Genomic DNA, 23,143 nt, shown 5'->3' with positions numbered 1-23,143 from the left:
AAGGAGAGAGACTGACAATGCTCCAAAGCACCACAGGCTCAGGGTCATGGCGAAAAACAGAAAAAACTGTAGGGGAAGGACCTGTGGTTAAAATCTGCAGTTAACAGTGGAAGTCTGTCCACAAAACAATTGACAAAACTAGTCAACTCTCAACATCCACTACCACTCACCTCCCGCTTTCTCTCAATTACAAGAGGGAACCACCACGACACTTTTATCCCAAAGGAGAACATTTAGAAGAGTATTTTGTTGCTTAAAGATACCAACTTACTGTCCTACAAAATTTGGGCTTCTAACATAGTGCCTGTGTTCTAGAATAAGCATCCAGTTATACAATTGCAAGTACTGTGGCCTAAAAGCCAGCTTTCAAATGAAGACAAATCATCTTCACATAAATCCTCTTCACATAAAGAAAGCTCCAAAAAAGACCTTTCATTTAAAATGGTGGCAGAGCAAACATTCATGATAAGCTAAATCTCCTCCTGTAACAGCCAGATAGAGCCAAATAAATTACCCAGATCAAGCATTAAAGGAATCAAAGATCTTTGAATAAAATGAATATAAGAACTGAAACTCCAGGTGCAGAGAGACTTTCCAGAGTGAGATGGTGATAACAGGCCTTTTATTTTATTTTTATTTTTTTCTCGAGAGGGTCTGTGGCCAGCTGGGCACGGGCTAATGATCACACCTGTCCAGGCAAAGAATCGCTGCTTGGAAAAGAGCAATGAGTAAAGCTTTTGGTGGTCATACAGTATTCTGAGGTATAGGAGGAGGCTAGTTAACAAGCATGGAATTTGTCTTGTGTGTCATATGTATGTTTAGTTCCCATTTGGTTTTATTTCTGTTGCTGTCATTCTAATTGTACTTTTCCTATAGGGGAGGGTGCTATTTCTCTCTCACTGCTTTAAGATATATATTTTTAAAGATTTGTTTATTTCTCTCCCCTTCCCCCACCCACAGTTGTCTGTTCTCTGTGTCCATTTGCTGCGTGTTTTTATTTGTCCGCTTCTGTTGCTGTCAGCGGCACGGGAATCTGTTTCTTTTTGTTGCGTCATCTTATTGTGTCAGCTCTCCATGTGTGCGCCACCATTCCTGGGCAGGCTGAACTTTCTTTCACGCTGGGCGGCTCTCCTTATGGGACACACTCCTTGCGCATGGGTCTCCCCTACACGGGGGCACCCATGCATGGCAGGGCACTCTTTGCGTGCATCAGCACTGCACGTGGGCCAGCTCCACACGGGTCAAGGAGGCCTGGGGTTTGAACTGCGGACCTCCCATGTGGTGGACAGACGCCCTAATCACTGGGCCAAGTCTGCTTCCCATACTTTTAAGATATTTTTGTCTTTACATTTCATAAGTTTGATTAGGAGACCTCCTGCTGTGGATTTCATTATGTTTATCCTTTATGGGGTTCACTCAACTTTTTGAATCTGTAGAGTTATGTTTCTTGCCCAATTTAGAACATTTTCATGCATTTCAAATATTTTCCCACCCTTGCACTCTTTCCCCTCTCCTGCCCAGGATGACAGTATTACAAAATGGTATTTCTTTTCCTGTGTCCCACATACCTGTTTCTCAGTCTGTTTTCTCTCTGTGGTTCAGACTGAGTAATTGCTGTTGTTACACCTTCAGGTTCACTGAGATTTTGCCGTGTAACCTCCATTCTGCTGTTGAGCCCACCACTAAGTTGTATATTTGGATTATTGTGTTTTCAATTCTAAAATTTCCTTGTGGTTCTTCCTTACGTCTTCCATTTCTGTGGTCAAAATTTCCCATTGGTTCCATCGTTTCAAGCATGCTCATACTTGCTTGCTGAAACATTTTAATGATGATGGCTTTAAAATCTCTGTAGGATAATTCAACGTTGAGGTCACCCTGGTGGCAGTGTTTGTTGAAAGTCTTTTCACAATCAAGTCCAACTTTTCTGGGCTCTGGGCATGAAAAGCAACTTTTGATTGAAAAGTAGACACTTGGGGCATTATGTTATGAAATTCTGGATCTTGTTCAATTGTTTTAGGAGCCCTCCTTTCATAGTGCTTTGGGGGAAATCGGGGATGCAATCTCATTGGCAGTATGTTTGGAAGGAAAGGCTCCATTAATCAATGAGTTGGGATGGGAGGTGGTCCTAGTTCTGCTGGGGAAGGGGGAGGGCAGGCTCTCCTCTCAGCCTCTAGCCATACCACCCTCACTGGGAAGGGCAGGGTTACCTCATTACTGCTGCCCTGTGGCCTTCCTTGACTCCACATGCATTTCACCTCCTGTGCAGCTGGACGTCCGGGTTCTCCACGTATTCTCCAATTAGATTAAGGAGAAGCATAGCTCATTACCACCCAGAGGGTCTGGAAACCCTGGCTCCCCACTAGGATTCTCTGATAGCACCCCGCAGGAGCAGGGATGTTAGGACACATTATTAGAACTGGGAAAAGGTGGAAATCTAGACTCCTCACTTGGCCTTTGGCCTCTGTAATGGGAGTGGGGGTGGGGCTGTATTTTCCCTGTCTTGTTTGACTTAAGAGCAGTCATTGTTTAAAAGTATTTTGTCTAGCGAGGCTGCCCCTTTAGCTCAAGAGGGCAGGACTTCCCTTCAGGACTTTATTCAGCCGGTGCCAAGTGGCATTTCTGAATACTGGCTGCTCCAGATTCCAATTCTGGGAGAGATGGAGCAAAAAGGAAACTGAGGTAACTCACCACTGTGTTGTTCCTTGTATTCTGAGTCCGTAGCTGTTCCACCTTCTTCCCTCCACTTTTCGGTCTTCTTGTGTCTGGTGTACATAAAGTGTCCAAGTTTTTAACTGTACTTAGTGGAACAGGGAAAGAGACTTCCAATCCATCTTTGTAGAATTTGAAGCATCTATTCAGTGATTTTTTAATTTTTATTATTTTTTATTTTTTACACTTTTTTATTAAACTTAATAGATCACAAAGAATGCGACATTAAAAAATATTTCAAAAAACATAAAAAGCATGAGGTTCCCATATAACCCACTCCCCACCCTCCCACCCCATCATTTTTGTAAATTGTATTTTTTAAGATATATGCATCACCAAAAAAACTGTGTACACCCCACATCCCCACCCTACTCCTCCCACACCAATAACCTCCCCCATCATTGTGGTACACGCATCGCACTCAGTGAACACATTTTGGAGCACTGCTGCACCACATGGATAATAGTTTACCTTGTAGCTCACACTCTCCACCAGTACATTCAGTGCGTTAAGGAAGGATATACAAAGCCCAGTATCTGACCCTGCTATATCACTCAGGATAACCCAAAGTCCCAAAAATGCCCCCACATCACATCTCTTCTTCCCTCTCCCTGCCCTCAGCAACTACTGTGGCTCCACCTCAATGCTACAATTTCTTCCATTACTAAGCACAATAGTTTTATAGTAGAATACCAGTAAGTCCACTCTAATCCATATCCTATTCCTCCATTCCGTGGACCCTGGGATGGTGATGTCCTCTCCACCTCTAGATCAAGAGGGGGCTTAGATTCCACATAAATGATGGATACAATTCCTCTGCTTACAGTTGTAGGAACTCTTGATTCCCTGGTGCAGTGGTTGACCATCTTTACCTCCCTGTTAGCTGACCTGGGTTAGTCCAACGAGCCAGAGGGTAGGAGTTGCAACTCTGCTGAGGCTCAGGTTCCGGCTGGCACATGGGCAGTCCAGGGATTCAAGTCCCCTGAGTATGCACCATCCCTTGCACCAACCATAGTTCAGTCAAAGTGACAGAAGAGGCATGTGTAGAAAAGTCACTTCTGAGTCCAGCTCCATCACACTCAGGAGCACAAATTCCAAAGCAAGCCCTCTGACATGGCACAGAACTCCAAATCCATCTGTCATTACCATATACCCTGCGGATCTCCATAGCCTTCAGGAGAACCAGCACCTAGGGTTTTATCTACTTTGCCTCCCTCTGGGGTCCTGCTGAGTTGCACATAAGCACGACCCCTCTGATGACCTCCCAACTCTTTTTGGAAGACTCTTAGCCATATCAACTCATTTGTCTTTGCCATTTCCCCCTTTTATTCAAAATCAAGCCCTCAGCATTGCTGCACTTTCTATAAATCCAGTCCCTCAAGTAGTGAAGATTGATTGTCACTGTGGGCCCTGAGGGGAGGGGGCGAGAGGTACAGAATAGAAGGAAGCAGGGCAACTGGGGGGCAATGGAAGTGCTCCACAAGATCATGCAATGGTGGATATAGGACATGTTAACTTACACCGAAAGCATATAAAAGTCTATAAGCTAAAATGTAAATCATAATGTAAAACATAAGGAAACAAAAAATTTAGAAATTTGTACAGTCTAAAGTATAAACCATAATGCAAGCCAAAATGAAACCATGCTCGATAGCTATGTTTCAAAATCTGTACATCAGCTACAGCAAATATACCATGAACATGTGAAAAGATCATTGCTGGGGAAAGGGGAAAAGGATTTGATGTTGAATATTTGGGAGTCCCCTATATTGTGCATGTGAATTACTATGATCTAAAACTTTTTTGAAGATAAAACTAAAAATTAGAAAGAAAAAAAAAAGAAAGGATGTAGACACTGAGGAAGAAATGAAAGAAAGTACCCTGCCACTGTACATACAGGACAATACCTATTACACTGATGAAAAGCAAAACATTAGAAACAAAGCTTTATAATATTTTTCATTTTATTAATACACCAATTTATTTTTACTTTATTTTAGTATTTCTAAATTATTATGTATTCTATTTCTAAACTTTAAACCCATCACTATATTTCAATTTCCTATTTATTGAATTTGGCAATATATTAGGCTTCATTGTTGAAGAAGTTTTGGATCACAGAGAGGTTCAAATATGGCAGGGGAGGAACTCTGGTGTGGGATGTTATTGATGGGGGGCATATGAGTGGGGGGGGGTCTCCAAAGCATGAATATAGGGGACATAAAAATGTTCTGATACATGTTGGGTATTTTTATAGTAGTTACAGTTACAAATGTCAACTGAGGGAGTTCTGAGTTCCTAACCATGGGAGCTCTGTCATATTCCCCAATGGAACAACAATAATTCCCCGAAGTGCAACAGCAAAGACCAAGAAGGAAGATGGTCCAATAACGAGCCCTTATACTGATGACTATGCTTATGAGCGTATGTGCCTGAAATATGAACTAGGTCTAGAGCTGCAGGGTGCCTAAGAGTTACCTTCTGAGAGCCTCCATGTTGCTCAAATGTCACCACTCTCTAAGCCAAACACAGCATGTAAATGCATTACCTTCCCCCCAGTGTGGGACATATCTCTTGGGGATGAGCCTTCCTGGTGCCGAGGGATTACTACCAATCACTAACTCATGATGCAACTAGAAAGAGACCTTGAATTAAAGGGTCAACTCAGACCAGCAGAATATTTCAGCCTACATGTTGGATCAAGTATTCAGTGATTTTTAATCAATATTTAGTCGATATTTTAGGCAATATTTTCCTATATAGTTAAGACATACTGTGTCTTATTTAAGAATTCTTTAAGTGTACCTAATGACAAACCTAAATTTTCTTGATAAGGTTTATTAAAACAGTTTGATCTGCAATCCCTTTGAAATGCTTTCTATTTTATTCTCTAAGCCAGTTTAGCTCCCTTTAAACCAGCATTGCATTGTCTTAATTACTATAAATTCATAATAAGTCTTGGTAGTTATGTGCATTTCCAGCTGCCATCTTTTTTCTTTAAAACGACCTTGACTAATTTTGTATTTTTGACCCTTTGCATTTTCATATAAATTTTAAATCAATTTCCACTACTACCCCTGGTAGAATTTTGTTTTCAATGCCATTGTACTCACCAAATAATTTGAGGAACATTAGATCTTAAAACATTGAATATGAGTGTGGATTATTGCTCTATTTATATAGGACTTCTTTGATTACTTATTAATGCATTGTAATTTTCAGTGTAGAAGTTTTGAATATATTTTAGAATCTTCCTATGTTTTAGATGCTTTTGGCTATTATTGATACCACAAACTCTTTATGCTACAGCTTCTTCTTAAAAGCTTTATTTTTTAACCATTGTAAAGTTATAATAATTAAGACGCATTATAAAAGCTCAGGGTTGGCCAGTAAGACAACCTAAGCTGAAAAGACAATCTGTGGTTCAGTACAAATCCTCACACGCCTGTGTCAGTGTGATTCAGACAGTGGAAATGCCATGTTCGCTTCATCACCCTACTCTCTTTAAAGCTCTTGCTCTGATTTATTTCACAAACCATATGTTTTAGTCTGCTACAGCTGTCAAAAACAATTTTAACAATGGGAATGTGTTAACTTACAAGAACACAGCTATGAGGCAGTGAAAATATTACAAATCAAGGCATCAAAATGATGTCTTCTTCTTGAAGACTGGCTGACAGCAATTCTGCACTTCTCTGTCACATGTCAAGGCACATGGTAGTGTCTGCAGGGTTTTGTTGCTTCCAGCCTCTTGCTTCCATGGTCTTCTCTTTCTTTGTCTGAATATCATTCTCTTTTCAGAGGATTAAGACCCACCCTGAATTGGATGGGTCACGTCTGAAGTTAAGATCCTACTCACCAAAAGATCCTACTTACAATGTGTCCACACCCACAGGAATGGGTTAACCTTAAAGTTACTTAACAGCATGCTTTTCTGGGGTCCATACAGCTTAAAACCATTACACTATAAGACTGCAGATATACTTCTATGGCACCAAAATTATTTGCAAATATCACTTTAGAAAGAAATATACCATTCCATTTTGGATAGACATAAATTATTTGACCAAACAATGGAAATTTAATGTCACCTTTCTTCTCTCTTATAACTCATAAGGATTCTACACCACTGTCTATTTCCTAATGTTTAAAAATTTTCTTATTGTTATATTAAAAATGGGTTAAAGCAGGAAGCGGACTTAGCCCAATGGATGGATAGGGCGTCCGCCTACCACATGGGAGGTCCACGGTTCAAACCCAGGGCCTCCTTGACCCATGTGCAGCTGGCCCATGCACAGTGCTGATGCGCGCAAGGAGTGCACAAAGGTGTCCCCCGCGTAGGGGAACCCCATGCGCAAGGAGTGCGCCCCCTAAGGAGAGCCGCCCAGCGCGAAAGAAAGTGCAGCCTGCCCAAGAATGGTACCGCACACACGGAGAGCTGACAAAACAAGATGACACAACAAAAAGAAACGCAGATTCCTGGTGCCACTGATAAGGATAGAAGCAGTCACAGAAGAATACAGTGAATGGACACAGAGAGCAGACAACTGGGGGAGAGGGGAGAGAAATAAAATTTTTTTTAAATCTTTATAAAAAATGGGTTAAAGGTTATAATATTTATGATGTACTCCTTATACATTTCTGAATTACTCTCTGGGAAGAATGTGCTAATCTATACTTGTCCTAAGATGATAATAAGATACCCCTCTCACTATAAAATATTAACACAATGTTCAAAGCCTATTTGAAAAGACAAAAGCAATAACTGGGTATGTTTTTAGTTTCCTAGGCTTCTCTAGCAAATAACATGAAATGAATTGGCTTAAACAATAAGAATTTATTAGCTTACGCTTGTGAGGCCAGGAAAATGTCCAAATCAAGGCATCGTTATTCCAATGCCATTGATCCTTGGCTCCTCTGTCACATGACAAAGCGCACAGAAGCTTCTCTTACAGGTTTTCTTGATTTCAGCTTCTTGCTTTTGTGGCCTTTTTCTCTTTGTCTGAATGTCATTCTTTTATAAAGAACTCGGGTAATAGGATTAAGACCCATCCTGAAGTAGCCTCATCAAAAGGTTCTACTTACAACAGCTCCACACTAATAGGAATCAATTTAATTTAAGAACTTATTTTTCTGGAGTTCACACAGCTTTAAGTCACCACAGATATTCACTTATTTTTATTTATTCATTACAAGTTATGCAGTCATACGCTCTGTTTCATGAGATTTTTTTTGCATCAGCATATATATATACATACATATACATACATACATATGTATTCATACAATTCATATATGTGTAGACATATAAAAACCATTTTAATGCATTTTCTAATATACAATGAAATTCATTTTTAAATTAATGTCTGCATTTAGTCTGTCATATTTATAGCAAACATTTTTTCAGTTTGTTTCAGATGATCTTTGACAGGATGACATTTTACTTTATAATATAGTTAGTAAAAGTGTTTTCCCAAGTAATTGAGCTATTATTTTTATATTAGAATATCTTTTCCCATTCTGAGATGTTTACTATTCACTTTACATTTTCCTGTCCTTATTTTACATTTCTGGAAAGATTACAACTCTAAATAAATCATTATTGTTATTAATCTATGTGATAACAGTGTATGTTATTTTCAAGTATTCAACTACTGTAGCTTAATTTAGGCACTAGGTTAAAATATGCATAGACATTTTTCATAATTTCAAACAGAGATAAAAGATTAAAGAAAAATAGCTGATGCTTTAATTAATAAAAACATAGTGTATTAAGGAAGGTTTTTATTTACCTTCTCTGACTCACATTGTGTGCCATTGTCCACAAAGGTAGGATCGCTAGCTTTATTATTTAGATTACGTGTGCTAGCTAAAGACACACAGACTTGGCCTCCATAATAAGTATATTGAATATCATAGAGAGTTCGTTTTATTAGTTCTGTTTTTGACCAATGACAAATTAGTTTTCCACACATGGAGTTCCTGGCAATAAGAAGGAGAAAAAAATTACCCATTTGTTATTTGTTATTATTTCAACGTGAATAATAATCCAAAAGGTGAAGATAAATAATGATGACAAAGATATTCAGAACATATAACATCCTATGAAACAGAATATATAAATTCATCCATATCCATTGGTTCATCTCTCATTTGTATTAAGTGACTACTGGTAGTAAACAAACACATGCATTTGGAAAACATATAATTTTGTAAATACATACCGAAGATAGCAACTGTCCCAGTAACAGCTTCCAAAGCGATCCGTGAAAACATTCACTTCTTCATAACATAGAAAACTAGCACCCTTGGCAACTGAAAGAAAAAACAAGTTTGAATTACACATATTAAACAAAATAATTAAAATTAAAAGTGTTAAATTAATATAAAGACACCTAGGTAAGAGAAGTGGGGCAAGGGTCATCCACTGTAAATTTGTGGTATCACTTAAGCTATACAAAGAGAAGAAACATTTACTACAACCTGCCCACATAAGAAGAAGAAACTCATGGGGCATCTGGTTGACCAAGATGGTGGCATCTTTAGGAGGCTGCAGGGTTCCATTCTACCATAGAATATTTGAACATACAGCAAAAACCGGCGAAGCAAGCTTCCTCAAAACTCCAGAAAACAGTTAACAGGTTGCAGTAACTGAACAAGTACCAAATCAAGAAAATGAAACTTAAAATAGGTAGGAGGTGCTTGTGGCACACTTGTTGGCCCCTTCCCCAAACCCTCTCCCTGCATGGTTTGGAGCTGGCCTACACACCCATTGTGGTTCCCTGATTCTGTCCCGGAGGGAACAGAGTAAACCTATGGGCATACCGAGGAGCCTGTGTGTCAGTGTCAATCTATAATATCAGGAGGCAGCACGAAGTACTGACTCAGAATACTTCCTTCTGGCTCACACTCCCAGAACTGGTCTGGCAGGCAGAAGCAGCTCACTGACATCTAAAGCAGTGTAAGAAACAATCCAACAGAAGAGATCTAAGAAAAAGGGTTGCTGACTTTATGACGTTTAATAGAGCACCCTGGAGTGGGGAAAAGCCCATATCATATGGAATAGAAGAGGCTTTCAGGTTCCTATATATAGGGGAATTCCTAAGGCGAGGCATGCAAACCTAGGGCAAATCATAGGCTCAGGAAAGACAGAAAGGACTCAGCACGTTTGCTTCAAAAATAGAATTACCATGTGACCCAGTGATCACATTTCCAGGCGTATACCCCAAAGTATTAACAATAAGGGCTCAAACAGATTTTTGCACACTGATGCTCACAGCAGCTTATGCGTGATTGCCAAAAGATGGAAGGAACCACGTGTCCAACAACAGATGAATAAACAAAATATGGCATATACATACAATGAAATATTATTTGACTGTAGAAAGGAATGAAGCTCTGATATGTGCTAGAACATGGATGAACTGTGGAGACATCACATTGAGGGAAATAAGAAGATGCAAAAGGATAAATATTGTATGGTCTCACTTATATGAAATAATTAGAATATACAAATTCATAGAGTCAGAAAATAGAATACAGGCTATTAGGGGCCAGGATGGGGATAGGGAATGTGGAGTTAATGCTCAGTTACAACAGAGTTTCTGTTTGGTGTGATGGAAAAATCTGGTAATGGATAAGGTGACAGAAGCACAATGTGAATGAAGTTAATGCTACTGAATTGTATATTTGAAATGGTTGAAATGATAAATTTTAGGTTGCTTATACTCTTTTAACAGTGTAAAATTCTTTTAAACCTATAGGGCTGTACAACACAAACTGTAAACTCTCATGTAAACAATGGACTACAACTTATAATTATAGTGATATTGTTTCATCAATTTCAACAAATGTACCAAATTAATATGAAGTATTAATAACAGGGAAACCTATGAGTGTGAATGTGGTATATAGGAACTCTCTATGCATAATTTTCCCTTAACCCTACTTCTCTAACTAAAAAAAGAGTAGGCAAATTTGTTTTCATACTGCAGAAATAACTGAATAATGACATACTTTTTTGTACTCTTTATCTACTATGCTTTTATTTACTCTTTCTGCCAATGTCTGGAAATTTGACTAATAGCCCCTAATTTTAGCCCTTTAATTGATAAGTCCATTTTAACACTCAGTTTAAAGTTGTTTTTAGTAATGATTGCAATTTAATCTTGTTTCCAAATTTAGATTGACAAAAATAATGCCTTTTATTGTGTCCATAGTGTGGCTCACTAACTTTCTATATTTGAAAGTGAACTCCCAAATAATACATGATTCTTACATCTTCCAAAAAGCCTTGCACACTGTGCATCTGTATTTCGGCATCTTCCACCATAGCAATAAGCAGTATTATTACGGCATGGTTCTAAATCAGCAGATAATGTATCAGGAACACATGTTTCAGTTATTCCATTACAGTATTCTGTAAAATCACACAGATCTCTTCTTTTCCTACATACTTTTCCTCTTTCAGATATCTGAGAGAGCAGGAAAAATGCAAATATATATATATATATATATATGTAAAAGGGTAATTCAAAATGTAACAAAGCATTTCAATAAGAATATTATATCAATAAATATTTCTTTCATCACTATTACATGTTTCAATAAAGTTAAATTATGGATTTACTTAAAATTCTAGTGAAAGTGCTCTTAGTTAAAATGTTATGGTCATCTGAGTACAGCTCTAGGAGATCTAACTTGACAGGGTCAGTAAAGGTTCCCTCCTCTTCCAAGTATAAGATGGACATTGGGAAAGAGAGTCCCTTTGCTCTTCTGAAATACCATACACTAAGGAAATATAAGCCAGGAGCTGTATTTAGCTTTCAATGCCCCATAAGGAAAAAGCTGGTTTGGGAATAAAGTCTACACAGAAGAAAGGAGATCCAACAGATACATAGAGCAGAATCCCTATGTTACTGTTTGAAACAAAGTTTCACCTAGGCATGCCTCTAGATCCACCCTTTAGATTTCACAGAATAGTTTTCTTTGAGCTTCTTAGGTCTTTGTTTTCTTTGCTTGTTCATTCATCATCAAGATACAACTGACCAGTATATAACTGGTCATGTGTGATACCAATTAAAACTTTTTTTAATTTAAAAATAGGATAATCTTGAGCACTGGTTAGAAACATGATAATTACTATTATGTGTTAGCAAAACAGCTCAACTATTATCTTTCACATCTTAGCTCTTGGACTTGACTCTATCTAAGCCAAAAATTTATTAGAAAAATATCAGATTATATCTCAAATTTTTAAGCAAGCTTAGCTGGTAATGGACCTATTTCAATGTAGAGAAGAAAGAAAATTTACTGAAAGAAGCCTGTTACACTTATGGCCAATAATGGAAGACAGCAGAGTGTCAGATCTCTGTGAGCCTTGAAGGTAGTGGGAGCCAAACTCCATGCCATTCCTAAAAATAAAATTAATATTATCTAAGGCAACACACTGACTTTTCATCCCTGAAGCTCTCCCCTAGCAACTTGTACCATGAAATTTCATTCTACCAAATGTAACAATTATCTCCATTTTAAAGAACTATCCCTTGCGATAGAGATCTATGGACTGTTTAGAAAAGCCCTATTGCATCAGCCCAATGACTGGGTGAAAAAGACCCAAATGAGAGCTATGGAGAAGGGAAAAGCAATATGGCCTATTGCTAAGGAATGGAAACCCTAGGATGTTGCTGCTACACTAGTGTCCCTTCCAAATAAATGACCATTTCTTTTGCTTACTAACCTATAAAGTGAAAAATAATATGCATAGAACAAAGTAGAAAAATGTTAGGAGTGGTTTTTATCAACAGAGAAAAAATGAACCTGGTAATTAACATTCTCTAATCAGCTTTTTTGTTTGTCTTAAATCTCCGAAAGTGCCTCACAGAAGGTGGGATGCTGAACTAAAACAATCCACAGAAGACAAATCCCATCCAATTCTCCTCTCAGATATGGCTATTGAGGAAAATCCAATGGAAGAACTACCCAAGGGAAATGAGGACGCAATCCATTTCCATTTTCAGTCAAAGCTGTATTTCAGTATTTGTTACTTGCCTCATATTACTGACTTCTACAGTTTCATTTTTCCCCATTTTTAAATTGCAAATCTGTATTATTGTTGTATTGTTTACCCCAGCAATGAAAGTCAAGTTTGTTTTGTGTAGTTTGTTACCATTTTTGTTATGTTGTTTGATCATGAAGAGTTGCCTTTGGGCATGACCAAGAATAATTCATAGCACCCAAATAATCTTGTACTGTGAACTGAATGGTACTTGGATAGAGAATGAAACTAGATAGTCTAAAGCAAAGCTAAGAAACAGACTAAAAGAAACCTAAGGATATCCTCTGAATTCTGGAACCCGCTGTCTAGGAAACTGGTGTCTGTCTTTTACCATAACAAGAAACTAGTGAACTTGAAAACAAAAGACTACAATAGAAATATCTTCATCGTCTAACCCTGTGTAGAATAACATATATCTTCCAAATATCATGCTCTGCAAAATATTTAAGAACATGGAGTAAACAGTCATACAATTATGAAGTAGACAAAAATTAAAAATGCTCACCCCAAAGTATATAAAGTAAAATATTTGAAAGATATGTAAAAAAGTAAATAAAATGCATAAGGACACCAAAATCCATAAAAGAATACACTGTCACATTTTAAAAGCTTACCAAACAAGAATTTGGCTCACAGCATGGTCCAGAGCCACATTCTGCAGATCCAATCAGACGACACTCTTCAGCATCACAGCATTTTTTATATCGACAATTCTAAAAGCAAACACAATCAAGGTAATTATAGGTATATTCGGTCACAAAATATTTTACTTAATCTCAAAATATACTAAAGGGTATTTCTAAGTTAATTAAATTACTTCATGATTCTTTCATTTCTGTATTTTTTAAAACCACTGATTTAAACTTTGTATTTTCTTTATGGGAAAAAGGATGCTAAAGAAATTGCTCATAATTCCAGGCTCAAAATATCACACTATCATTCAATCATCCTTTCGTGCATAAGTATAGGTAATGCAAAATTTTAGATCTTCCTTTTTTCATTGATTATATCATAAGCATTGCCATATTATCAAGTGTTCTCAAAATATCATTTGGGGAAATATATAATCACTCATAGAAATAACAATATAAGGATTTCTAAAGTATAATCATGTTTTATTATTGTTTATAATATGTCAAAAAGGCTATTTTGGTCATTTTTATTTGCTCAGCTCCCTGATTTTCTAGAAGTAGAAATATTAGGCCATAGAGTATAAAACTTTTAAGTGCTTTTTAAATATGCCCTAAAAGTTAAACAGAGTTAAATTTTCACTGCATGAGTGACTGCCTCACAAGGCTGAGTTTTATATTTAAAAATTGGGGAAAAAGATAGGCAAAAATACCAGTGGTTTTTTTTTTTCTGTTTCAACTTTATTATTTTATTAATTATGTACTGAAACTCTTACATATCTGAAAAGTCTAGTTTATTGTCTTATTTCTAGGCCCATATTTCTGTTGGGACATTCTTTTCCTTATGTTTTCCTCTTATATGTAGGCACTGCTATTACATTTACAGTATTAGCCTCTAGGCAGTAATATTTGTTATCAGTACTTTTCCCAATTTCTCATGACAACTTAGGTATTTATTGAAAAGTTTTGATATTATGAATGAGATCTACTTATCTTTTATTCGTAGTTTCTATTTTTGAGTTAATAGAAAAAACCTTCCATGTAAACATGTAGCTGTATTGTGTTTAAAATTTTCATGTTATTAATATTTTTACATTTATTTTTATTTGATTTGTTTTAAGTAGGATTTGCCTGAGAGGCTCTAACAATGTATCTTTTGGGAAGTGGATGTGGCTCAAGCAATTGGTCTCCTGTCTACCATGTAGTAGGTCCAAGGTTCAATTCCTGGGGCCTCCTGGTGAAAGCAAATCAGCCCAAATGATGAGCTAGCCCAAGAGGAGATCTGGGCCACATGAACTGCTGGCCTGCACAGAGTGCTGGCCAGCGCAGGAGTGCTGGCCCACACAGGAGTGCTGGCCCACCCGGACTGCTGGCACACATGGAGAACTGGTACAGCAAGATGACGCAACAAAAAGACACACAGAGGAGAGACAATAGGAGACACAGCAGACCAGGGAGCTGAAGTGGTGCAAGAGATTGAGCCCCTCTTTTCCACTCTGGAAGGTCCCAGAATCAGTTCCCAATGCTGCCCACAGAGAAGACAAGCAGACATAGAAGAACACACAGAACCCATGGATACAGAGAGCAGATAGTAAGCACAAAACAACGAGGGTGGGGAGGGAGAAATAAATAAATAAATCTTAAAAATAAAATGTATCTTTCCCCAGAAAGAGTAGCAAAATTTATCAGTTGCACTTATGAAATAATGATATTTTTTTTGTTTGTGATATCTGACTATCATGTAAAATTATATATAAAATTTGGTATAATATCTTTGATTACATATTATCTGCAAAGATTAAAGTATCACAAACTTTATTATAACATGCTTTGATATTGACATGAGATTTTATTCATTGTTTTCCATTTTCATGTTTCATTATGAAGAAGAGTGCATTAGGCTTCAAAATACAAATATTTCAAGGAAATACTTATATCAAATCATCAAGAGTATATAGTTAAATGGAAGACTGAGCATATACTTAATATTAATATTGGATAACAGAATTTTATCAAAAAAGATTTTATCCAACAGAAATTCATGCATGACACAAAAGGGAAAATTCAAAAAAAAATAGATTCCAAAAGAAAGACTATGGTGGAGATCAAGTTTTGACAGTGTTCAATGTATGATGGAGATCTAAACTTAAAGTTGGGCTTAGAAAAGTCAGTTTTGATGGCATGTAATTTGAGAATGGAATCCCACCATGAGAATAGAAGTAAGAACCTTGTAAAATGGTAAAAGTGATTCATCATTGAGAAATGGGAGAAATCAAAGGAATTCTTTTGCTCATAGATGTCTTAAACTTTATTCATATATCTCCAGAATTTAATATCTTACAAATTTTCTCTATTTGGGGATGTAATGGTATATTTTAATGAAATACGGAAATGTTTCCCTATTTCTAGAAAAAATTAAAAAGCATACTTTTTCATACATTCATTGAGATTCCTTCTTGATTTAGACATTTTGCAGATATTTTCCAAAATATTATTCAGTCATTTAAAGTAAGATTAATTAAACTGGCTTCATAGAATTAGTCAGTAACTTTCATGTTTTAATTCTATTTCTATTTGCTTGAAGAGAAAACTGCAAGTTGAGATGGAAAACATATGTAGAGAGAGAGAGATAAAGACGGTGGTGGAGTAAGGAGCTCCTAGAGTCAGCTCCTGCTACAGGACAGTTAGCAAACACCCAGAGCTCTGTAGAGCTAGCTGAAGCACTTGTTTGGGGGCTCCAGGAGACCAGAAGAGCATCCTGCAACATCTTTGAAGGAGTGAAAGGAGGAAACTGTCCATCTGCAAAGAAGACACATAAGTAGAGACTCCACGCCCCAGAGGCTGGTACCCATCCTCCACTGGAGGCACACACCACCTTCGGAGCTATTCCGCGGCTGGAATTGAAAGCTCCACTTCCCAGAAACGGGGGAGGAAGAGACTGTTGGGCACCAATTTCAGCTACTGATGAGTAAATTCAGCCGTCTACAGTGTAATCCTGAGAACAGCTAAAGTTTGAGCCTGTCCAAGTCAGAATGAGGCGGGGAGCCACCATCTTAACTCCTCGCCTGGCACAAGGGGAAGTAGGGTGAACTGAGAATGCCAGCGTGGGTGGGGACCAGCTTCTTTCCATCCATATCATATTGCAGCTCTAGCCTAGGCCCCAGTGCCACCTCCAGCAGGGACCTGCGCCAGCCTCTCCGGGAAGTTACTGGCCAAGCCGTGAAGGCTGGTGATTATCTTACTATGGTGGCAGGAGCCATCCCAGGAGCTATTCTGTGGCTGGAATTGGAAGCTCCATTTCCCAGAAACAGGGAGAAGGAGATGGTTGGTTGCCCATTTCAGCTACTGATTGGTAGACTTGGCTGGCTAAGAGATAACCCTGGGAACAGCTGGGGTATGAAACAGCCCAAGTCAGAAAGAGGCCAGTAGCTGCCATTTTTACTCTGCCCACAGCCTGAGGGGAAGCCAGGCTGACTGAAACTCTCAGTGTGGCAGGAAACAGTTTCTTTCATACAGATCAACCTGCAGCCCTAGCCTAGGCTTCAGCCCTGCTTCTAGCAGGGAGGAGGCTGAGGAGTCCTGCACCAACCTATCCAGATAACTGCAGGTAACTTTGGCTGCCATAGACTGAAAATCAGAAGTCTACCAGGGCAACGGCAGTCAACTTGGACCTGCACTGCATAGATTGCTGCCCACACCTGCAGCTCCATCCCTGCCCCAGGCAGGGGAGAAAGGGATGTGAAGCTTCATCAGTCTCTCTGGGAAACTACAATCTAGGCCTGTGCTTGGATTAGTCCACACAGCTGTGACTCTGTCCCTACTCCTGGCAAAGGAAAAAGTTGGGAGAAGCTTCATTGGTCCCTGGCACAATGAGGGCAGCTTGAGCCTCCACAGATTACAGCACCAACTACATGCTTGGCTTCTACTGCACAACCAGCAAGGAAGAAAGGGCAGGAAGCCCTAAATTAAAGAGAAAAACTGAACCCAGAAAAAATATTCTAGTAAGCCAGATGCCAAGACACCAACAAAAAATTACGATCCCCACCAAGAAACAGCAAGTCATGGCCCAGTTAAAGGACAAAGATAATCCTCCAGATGACATAAAGGAGTTGAGACAACTAATCATAGATGTTCAAACAAATCTCCTTAATAAATTCAGTGAGATGGCTGAAGAGATTAAGATATTGGATGAGATTAAGACATTGGATGAGCACAAAGAAGAATTTGAAAGCATACATAGAAAAATAGCAGAGCTTATGGGAATGAAAGGTGCAATAAATGAAATTTTAAAAATTGGTATCATATAATAGCATATTTGAGGAAGCAGAAGAAAGGATTGCTGAGCTTGAAGAAATGGCCTCTGAAAGTGAACATACAAAAGAAGAAATGAAGAAAAGAATGGAAAAAATTGAACAAGGTCTCAGGGAACAAAAGACAGCAAAAGGCATGCAAACATACATGTCATAGGTGTCCCAGAAGAAGAGCTTTCTGGGGGAGAAGGAATATTTGAAAAAATAATGGTAGAAAATTTCCCAACCCTATTGAGGGACATAGATACCCTGTCCAAGAAGCACAACGGACTTCCATCTGAAAAAATCCAAATAGACCAACTCCAAGACACATACTCATCTGAATGTCAAAGACCAAAGACAAAGAGAGAATTCTGAGAGCAGCAAGAAAAAAGCAATGCATAACATATAAAGGATATCCAATAAGATCAAGTGCTGATTTCTCACCAGAAACCATGGAGGCAAGAAGACAGTGGTCTGATATATTTAAGATACTACAAGAGTAAAACTTCCAGCCAAGAATCTTTTCTTTAAAAGATTTATGTTATTTATTTCTCTCCCCTTCCTCGACCCCATCCCAGTTGTCTGTTCTCTGTGTCCATTCACTGCACGTTCTTCTATTTATCCGCTTCTTTTATTGTCACCGGCACAGGAATTTGTGTTTCTTTTTGTTGCGTCATCCCACTGCGTGAACTCTCCGTGTGTGCGGCGCCATTCCTGGGCAGGCTGCACTTTCTTTCGCACTGGGCAGCTCTCCTTCCAGGGTGCACTCCTTGCACGTGGGGCCCCCTATGTGAGGGACACCCCTGCGTGGCAGGGCACTCCTTGCACATATCAGCACTGCGCATGGGCCAGCTCCACACGGGTCAAGGAAGCCCGCGGTTTGAATCACAGAACTCCCATGTGGCAGACGGAAGCCCTAACCACTGGGCCAAGTCTGCTTGCCTCCAGCCAAGAATCTTATATCCAGCAAGACTGTCTTTCAAAAGTGAGGGTGAAATTAGAATTTTCACAGATAAACAGAAACTAAGAGAACTTCTAAGCAAGAGACCAGATTTTCAGGAAATACTAAATGGTGTGCTAGAGACTGGAAAGAAAAGACAGGAGAGAGGGGCCTGGAAGAGAGTCTAGAAATGAAGATTATATCAATAAAAGTAATTAAAAGTATCAGAAGAGTGGTGAAAATAAAATATGACAGATAAAACTCAAATAGTCAGGAATAAACTTAACCAATGTTGTAAAGCACTTATATTCAGAAAACTGCAACTCAAGGTTAAAACAAATCGAAAAAGCCCTAAATAACTGGAAGAACATTCCATGCTCATGGATTAGAAAACTAAATATCATTAAGATGTCCATTCTACTCAAATTGATATACAGATTGAATGCAATCCTGATAAAAATTCCACCAGCCTTAAAGAAAAATTTGAAAACATGATCATTAAATTTATTTGGAAGTATAAGGTGTCCTCAATAGCCAGAAACATCATAAAAATGAAAAGGGAACCCTCATCTCCAGACTTTAAATCATAATACCTACATATAGTGGTAAAAACAACATGGTACTGGCCTAAAGACAGACACAATAGACCAATGGAACCAAATTTATGATTCAGAAACAGACCCTCACAGGTACGGTCAAGTGAGCTCGGGCAGAACAATCCATTCAACAAATGATGCTGAAAGAATTGGACATCCATAGCTGGGAGAAGGAAAGAGGACCCCTATCTCACATCTTATCCAAAAATTAACTCAAAATGGATCAAAAAACTAAAAATAAAAGCAAGAACCATGAAACTTGTAGAAGAAATTATTGGAAAAGTATCTTCAAGACCTGGTGGTAGGTGGTAGATTCTTAAAGGAGATAAGAGGAAGACTGAGTGGACTACTGGTGTTTAATGTATGTAGAAGTTTTAATTAGCTTTACTAGTAAAAGTGTGGAAATGTATAGAGTAGATGGCAACACACAGTGAGTAACAGCTAGTTTGTAAATGGGGATTTGAATGAACATGGTAGTCTAGTTATGTAAATACCAATTAATAGAATGCTAGAGAATAATCTAGGAACTGTATAGCACAGTAAACCAAGAGGTGGGTGAGAATTGTGGTTGATGGTACAGATGCAAGAGTGTCCTTTGTTAGCTAGAGCAAATGTGTATCACTACTGCAGGGTGTTGGGAATGTGGAGAAGCATGGGAAAAATACAGCTGGAGTGACCTATGGACTGTGGTTAGTAGTAATAATATAATATTCTTGCATCTATGCAAAAGATATATTGGGTTGATACTGAGGCAGTATGGAAAATGTGAGCCAAATGTACACTATGGACATGGCAACAATCAGATGATATTATTTTATCTCTAGCAAATGACACACCACATTGGGTGTTGTTTGGGAATTCTGCACATGTGCATGACTGTTTTATAAGCTTACAACTTCTGTCATAAAAAATATATTTAAAAAATAATAATAGGGTGGGTTGGGGGGAAAATATACCAAATGTAAGATAAGGACTATGATTAGTAGTAAGATTTTGACAATATTCTTTAATAATTTGTAACAAACGTCTCACAACAATGCAAGGTGTTGGTGGAGGGTTGATGTATGGGACCCCTGTATGATGTTATGCATGTTTGCTTTGTAGGTTCACAACTTCTACTATACACTTGTTTATGTATGTTCATATATAAATGCTATAAAGATAATAATAATAGGATTGGTTCAGGGAAAAATACTTTGCTTAGTAGTAATATTTTGACAATGCTCTTTAATCATTAGTTAAAAAGGTTTAACAACAATGCAAGTTATTGGTGGTAGAGTGACTTATGAGAGTCCTGTATGATGTTATATATGTTTGTTTTGTAAGTTCACAACTATTATTATACACTTATTGTTTACATATGTTTATGTATGAGTGATATACTTCAATAAATTAAAAAACAAAACAAAAAAACTGAAAGTAATTTCTGTAAGGAATGTTATATGGTATGGTATAATCCTTTTTATATCCCATATAAATCATCATTCAATAAATGTTTCTTTAGGGAAAAAATATATGTACTTTATAATAACATTAAAAAACAGAATGCCAGAATGCTTAGGATTAAACTTAAATAATTAAGGTAGCCCAAATAAATGGAGCAATTTCCGAAGTGCATGGGTTGGAAATGTCAGTTGTTTAGATATTCATCTATAGGTGCCAAACAATTCCAATCAATCTCAGCAAAGTTTTAAATGGAAATGCAAAAACTTAAATTGCATCATATATCCTGATAAAAAATAAAAAGTAGGAAGACTTATATTCTTATACTTGATCTCTTTGTAAGGAGAGCTGGAATTAGTGTGGGATAGAATATCTGGATCAATGGAACACAAGAGATAAAGATATATGATCCAATGATTTTCAATAAAGGTACCAATGGAATTCAATGGGAAAAGGATAGTTTTCTCAAAAAATGGGGCTAGAAGAATTGGATATCCAGTTCTTACTTGAAGAGAAACACAGAAATTGACATGAAATGGATCACAGATATACTCATAAAATCTAAAAGTATTTATCTTCTAGCAGAACACATAAGAAAAATTCTTCACAATCTTGGGAAAGACATAAGAAGCACAACATGTGAAAGAAAATAATGGATAAACTGGACTTGACCCAATTAAAAACTTACGCTCTTCAAAAGACAACATTAAGAAAATAAAGGAGACATTGAATGTCCAATAAGCACATGAAAACATGCTTACAATAATCTGTCACTAGGTAAATCAAATTAAAACTTCAATGAGATACTGGTACATACTCAAATAACTAAAATAAAAAATACTGACAATATCAAACGTTGGGAAGTATAAGGAACAGGCAGCTCTCTCAAATAGATGGCTGAAACATAAAATGATATCATCATATAGAAAACAGCCTGGAAAATTCTTACGAATTATCAGTAAAATTAACATATGGCCAAACAATTAAACTCCTAAGTATTTATCTAAGAGAAGTGGTAACATATGCCCACACAAAGATCTATACATGAATGTTCCTTGACTACATTTTTCCTAATAGTCCAAATCAGAAACACCCAAATGTTCTTTAATATATGTGTGAAGTCCTTCCAGTGTTCGAAGTATCACTGCACCCAGCACAACCACTAAAAGCTTTTCTGATTTCTCTTTGGTAGAGATTCTCATCCTACACTAAACTTGATCCTCTGTCCAAACTCAGTATCTAAAACATCCCTTTGAGAAAAGATTGGTTGGTACAGTTCAATTCACATAAAAATAGTTTGATCTTTTCTGGAATTTTAATGTATTATTTGGTGCTTCTACAGCTCTCTGCTTTGTATTCATTTCTATGAAAGGAGGTATTTATCTCTGCAGTAACGTTTTTGTTGTTGTACTTGTGTCATCTTGTCGTGTCAGCTCTCCGTGTGTGTGGAGCCCTTCTTGGGCAGGCTGCACTTTCTTTCGCGCTGGGCGGCTCTCCTTATGGGGCGCACTCCTTGCGCGTGGGGCTCCCCTACGCGGGAACACCCCTGCATGGCAGGGCGCTCCTTGCGCGCATCAGCACTGAGCATGGGCCAGCTCCACACGGGTCAAGGAGGCCCAGGGTTTGAACCGTGGACCTCCCATGTGGTAGGAGGACGTCCTATCCATTGGGCCAAGTCTGCTTCCCTCTGCAGTAACTTTTATAAAGCATTTTTATTGAGATATATCACATGCCACACAATCTATCCAAAGTGTACAATTAATGGTTCTTAGTAAAATTGCAGTATTGTGCATTCATCACCACAAAAAAATTTTAGAACAGTTTCATTCTCCAAAAAGAAAAACTCCACACCCCATAGCCATCACCTCACAGTTCTGCTATCCTTCCCCAACCCTACATAGCAACTAATCTAATTCCATCTTTATAAGATGGTTTATATTTACGTTTTATATAAACAGAATCATACACTATGTAGTACTTTGCCTCTGGTTTCTTTTACTTAGCATCATGTGGGGTTTTTCCCCCTGATATTAACACCTTGTAACATTAACATACATTTGTTCAGTCACAAAGAAAAAGTCTTACGTATGCAATATTACCCATATTTATATTTCAATGAGGTTTTACTATGCTATACAGCATAGCAACTGAGATTTAGTAACTATATAGTAACAGATAACTTACGGGTGCATCATTTTGATGATGGGGTAGAATTTCCATTTATTGAAATACATAGATTGTAGATATACAATTTAATGAGTTTGACAAATATATACAAGATATATAATAATTCCTATCAACCCAGAAAATTCCTACATTTCTCCTCCAACTGAATCCAATAATTATGTAACCTTCTGATTTCTATCACAACAAATATTTCCCACTATTGAACATCACATCAATGAATCATAGATTATGGTTTCTTTTTTATACAAATCAGTTTTATGGATATATAGTAATAAACATACAATTCACCC

General features: G+C 37.7%; 1 protein-coding gene across 5 annotated transcripts in view; it reads right to left on the bottom strand.

Annotated features, from left to right (window-relative positions):
• The window catches only part of LOC131276544 (A disintegrin and metallopeptidase domain 3-like), a 125,550-nt gene that overhangs the window by 23,824 nt on the left and 78,583 nt on the right, over positions 1 to 23,143 (bottom strand). For 3 of the 5 annotated variants that reach the window (XM_058289829.1, XM_071212666.1, XM_071212667.1), the window contains exons 13-16: positions 13,381 to 13,479; positions 10,988 to 11,183; positions 8,934 to 9,024; positions 8,502 to 8,691 (exon numbers count right to left, since the gene is read on the bottom strand). In XM_058289829.1, coding sequence (XP_058145812.1) covers positions 8,502 to 8,691; positions 8,934 to 9,024; positions 10,988 to 11,183; positions 13,381 to 13,479 — 576 coding nt within the window. Of the gene's footprint in view, positions 1 to 2,688; positions 2,763 to 8,501; positions 8,692 to 8,933; positions 9,025 to 10,987; positions 11,184 to 13,380; positions 13,480 to 23,143 lie in introns of all 5 variants that reach the window. The other 2 variants (XM_058289830.1, XM_058289832.1) reach the window with 2 other exon arrangements.

The sequence above is a fragment of the Dasypus novemcinctus genome, chromosome 29 (assembly GCF_030445035.2).
Source record: "Dasypus novemcinctus isolate mDasNov1 chromosome 29, mDasNov1.1.hap2, whole genome shotgun sequence".
NCBI lineage: Eukaryota > Metazoa > Chordata > Mammalia > Cingulata > Dasypodidae > Dasypus > Dasypus novemcinctus.
Note: the sequence above shows the minus strand (reverse complement) of the source record. Positions and strands in the feature narration are given on the sequence as shown.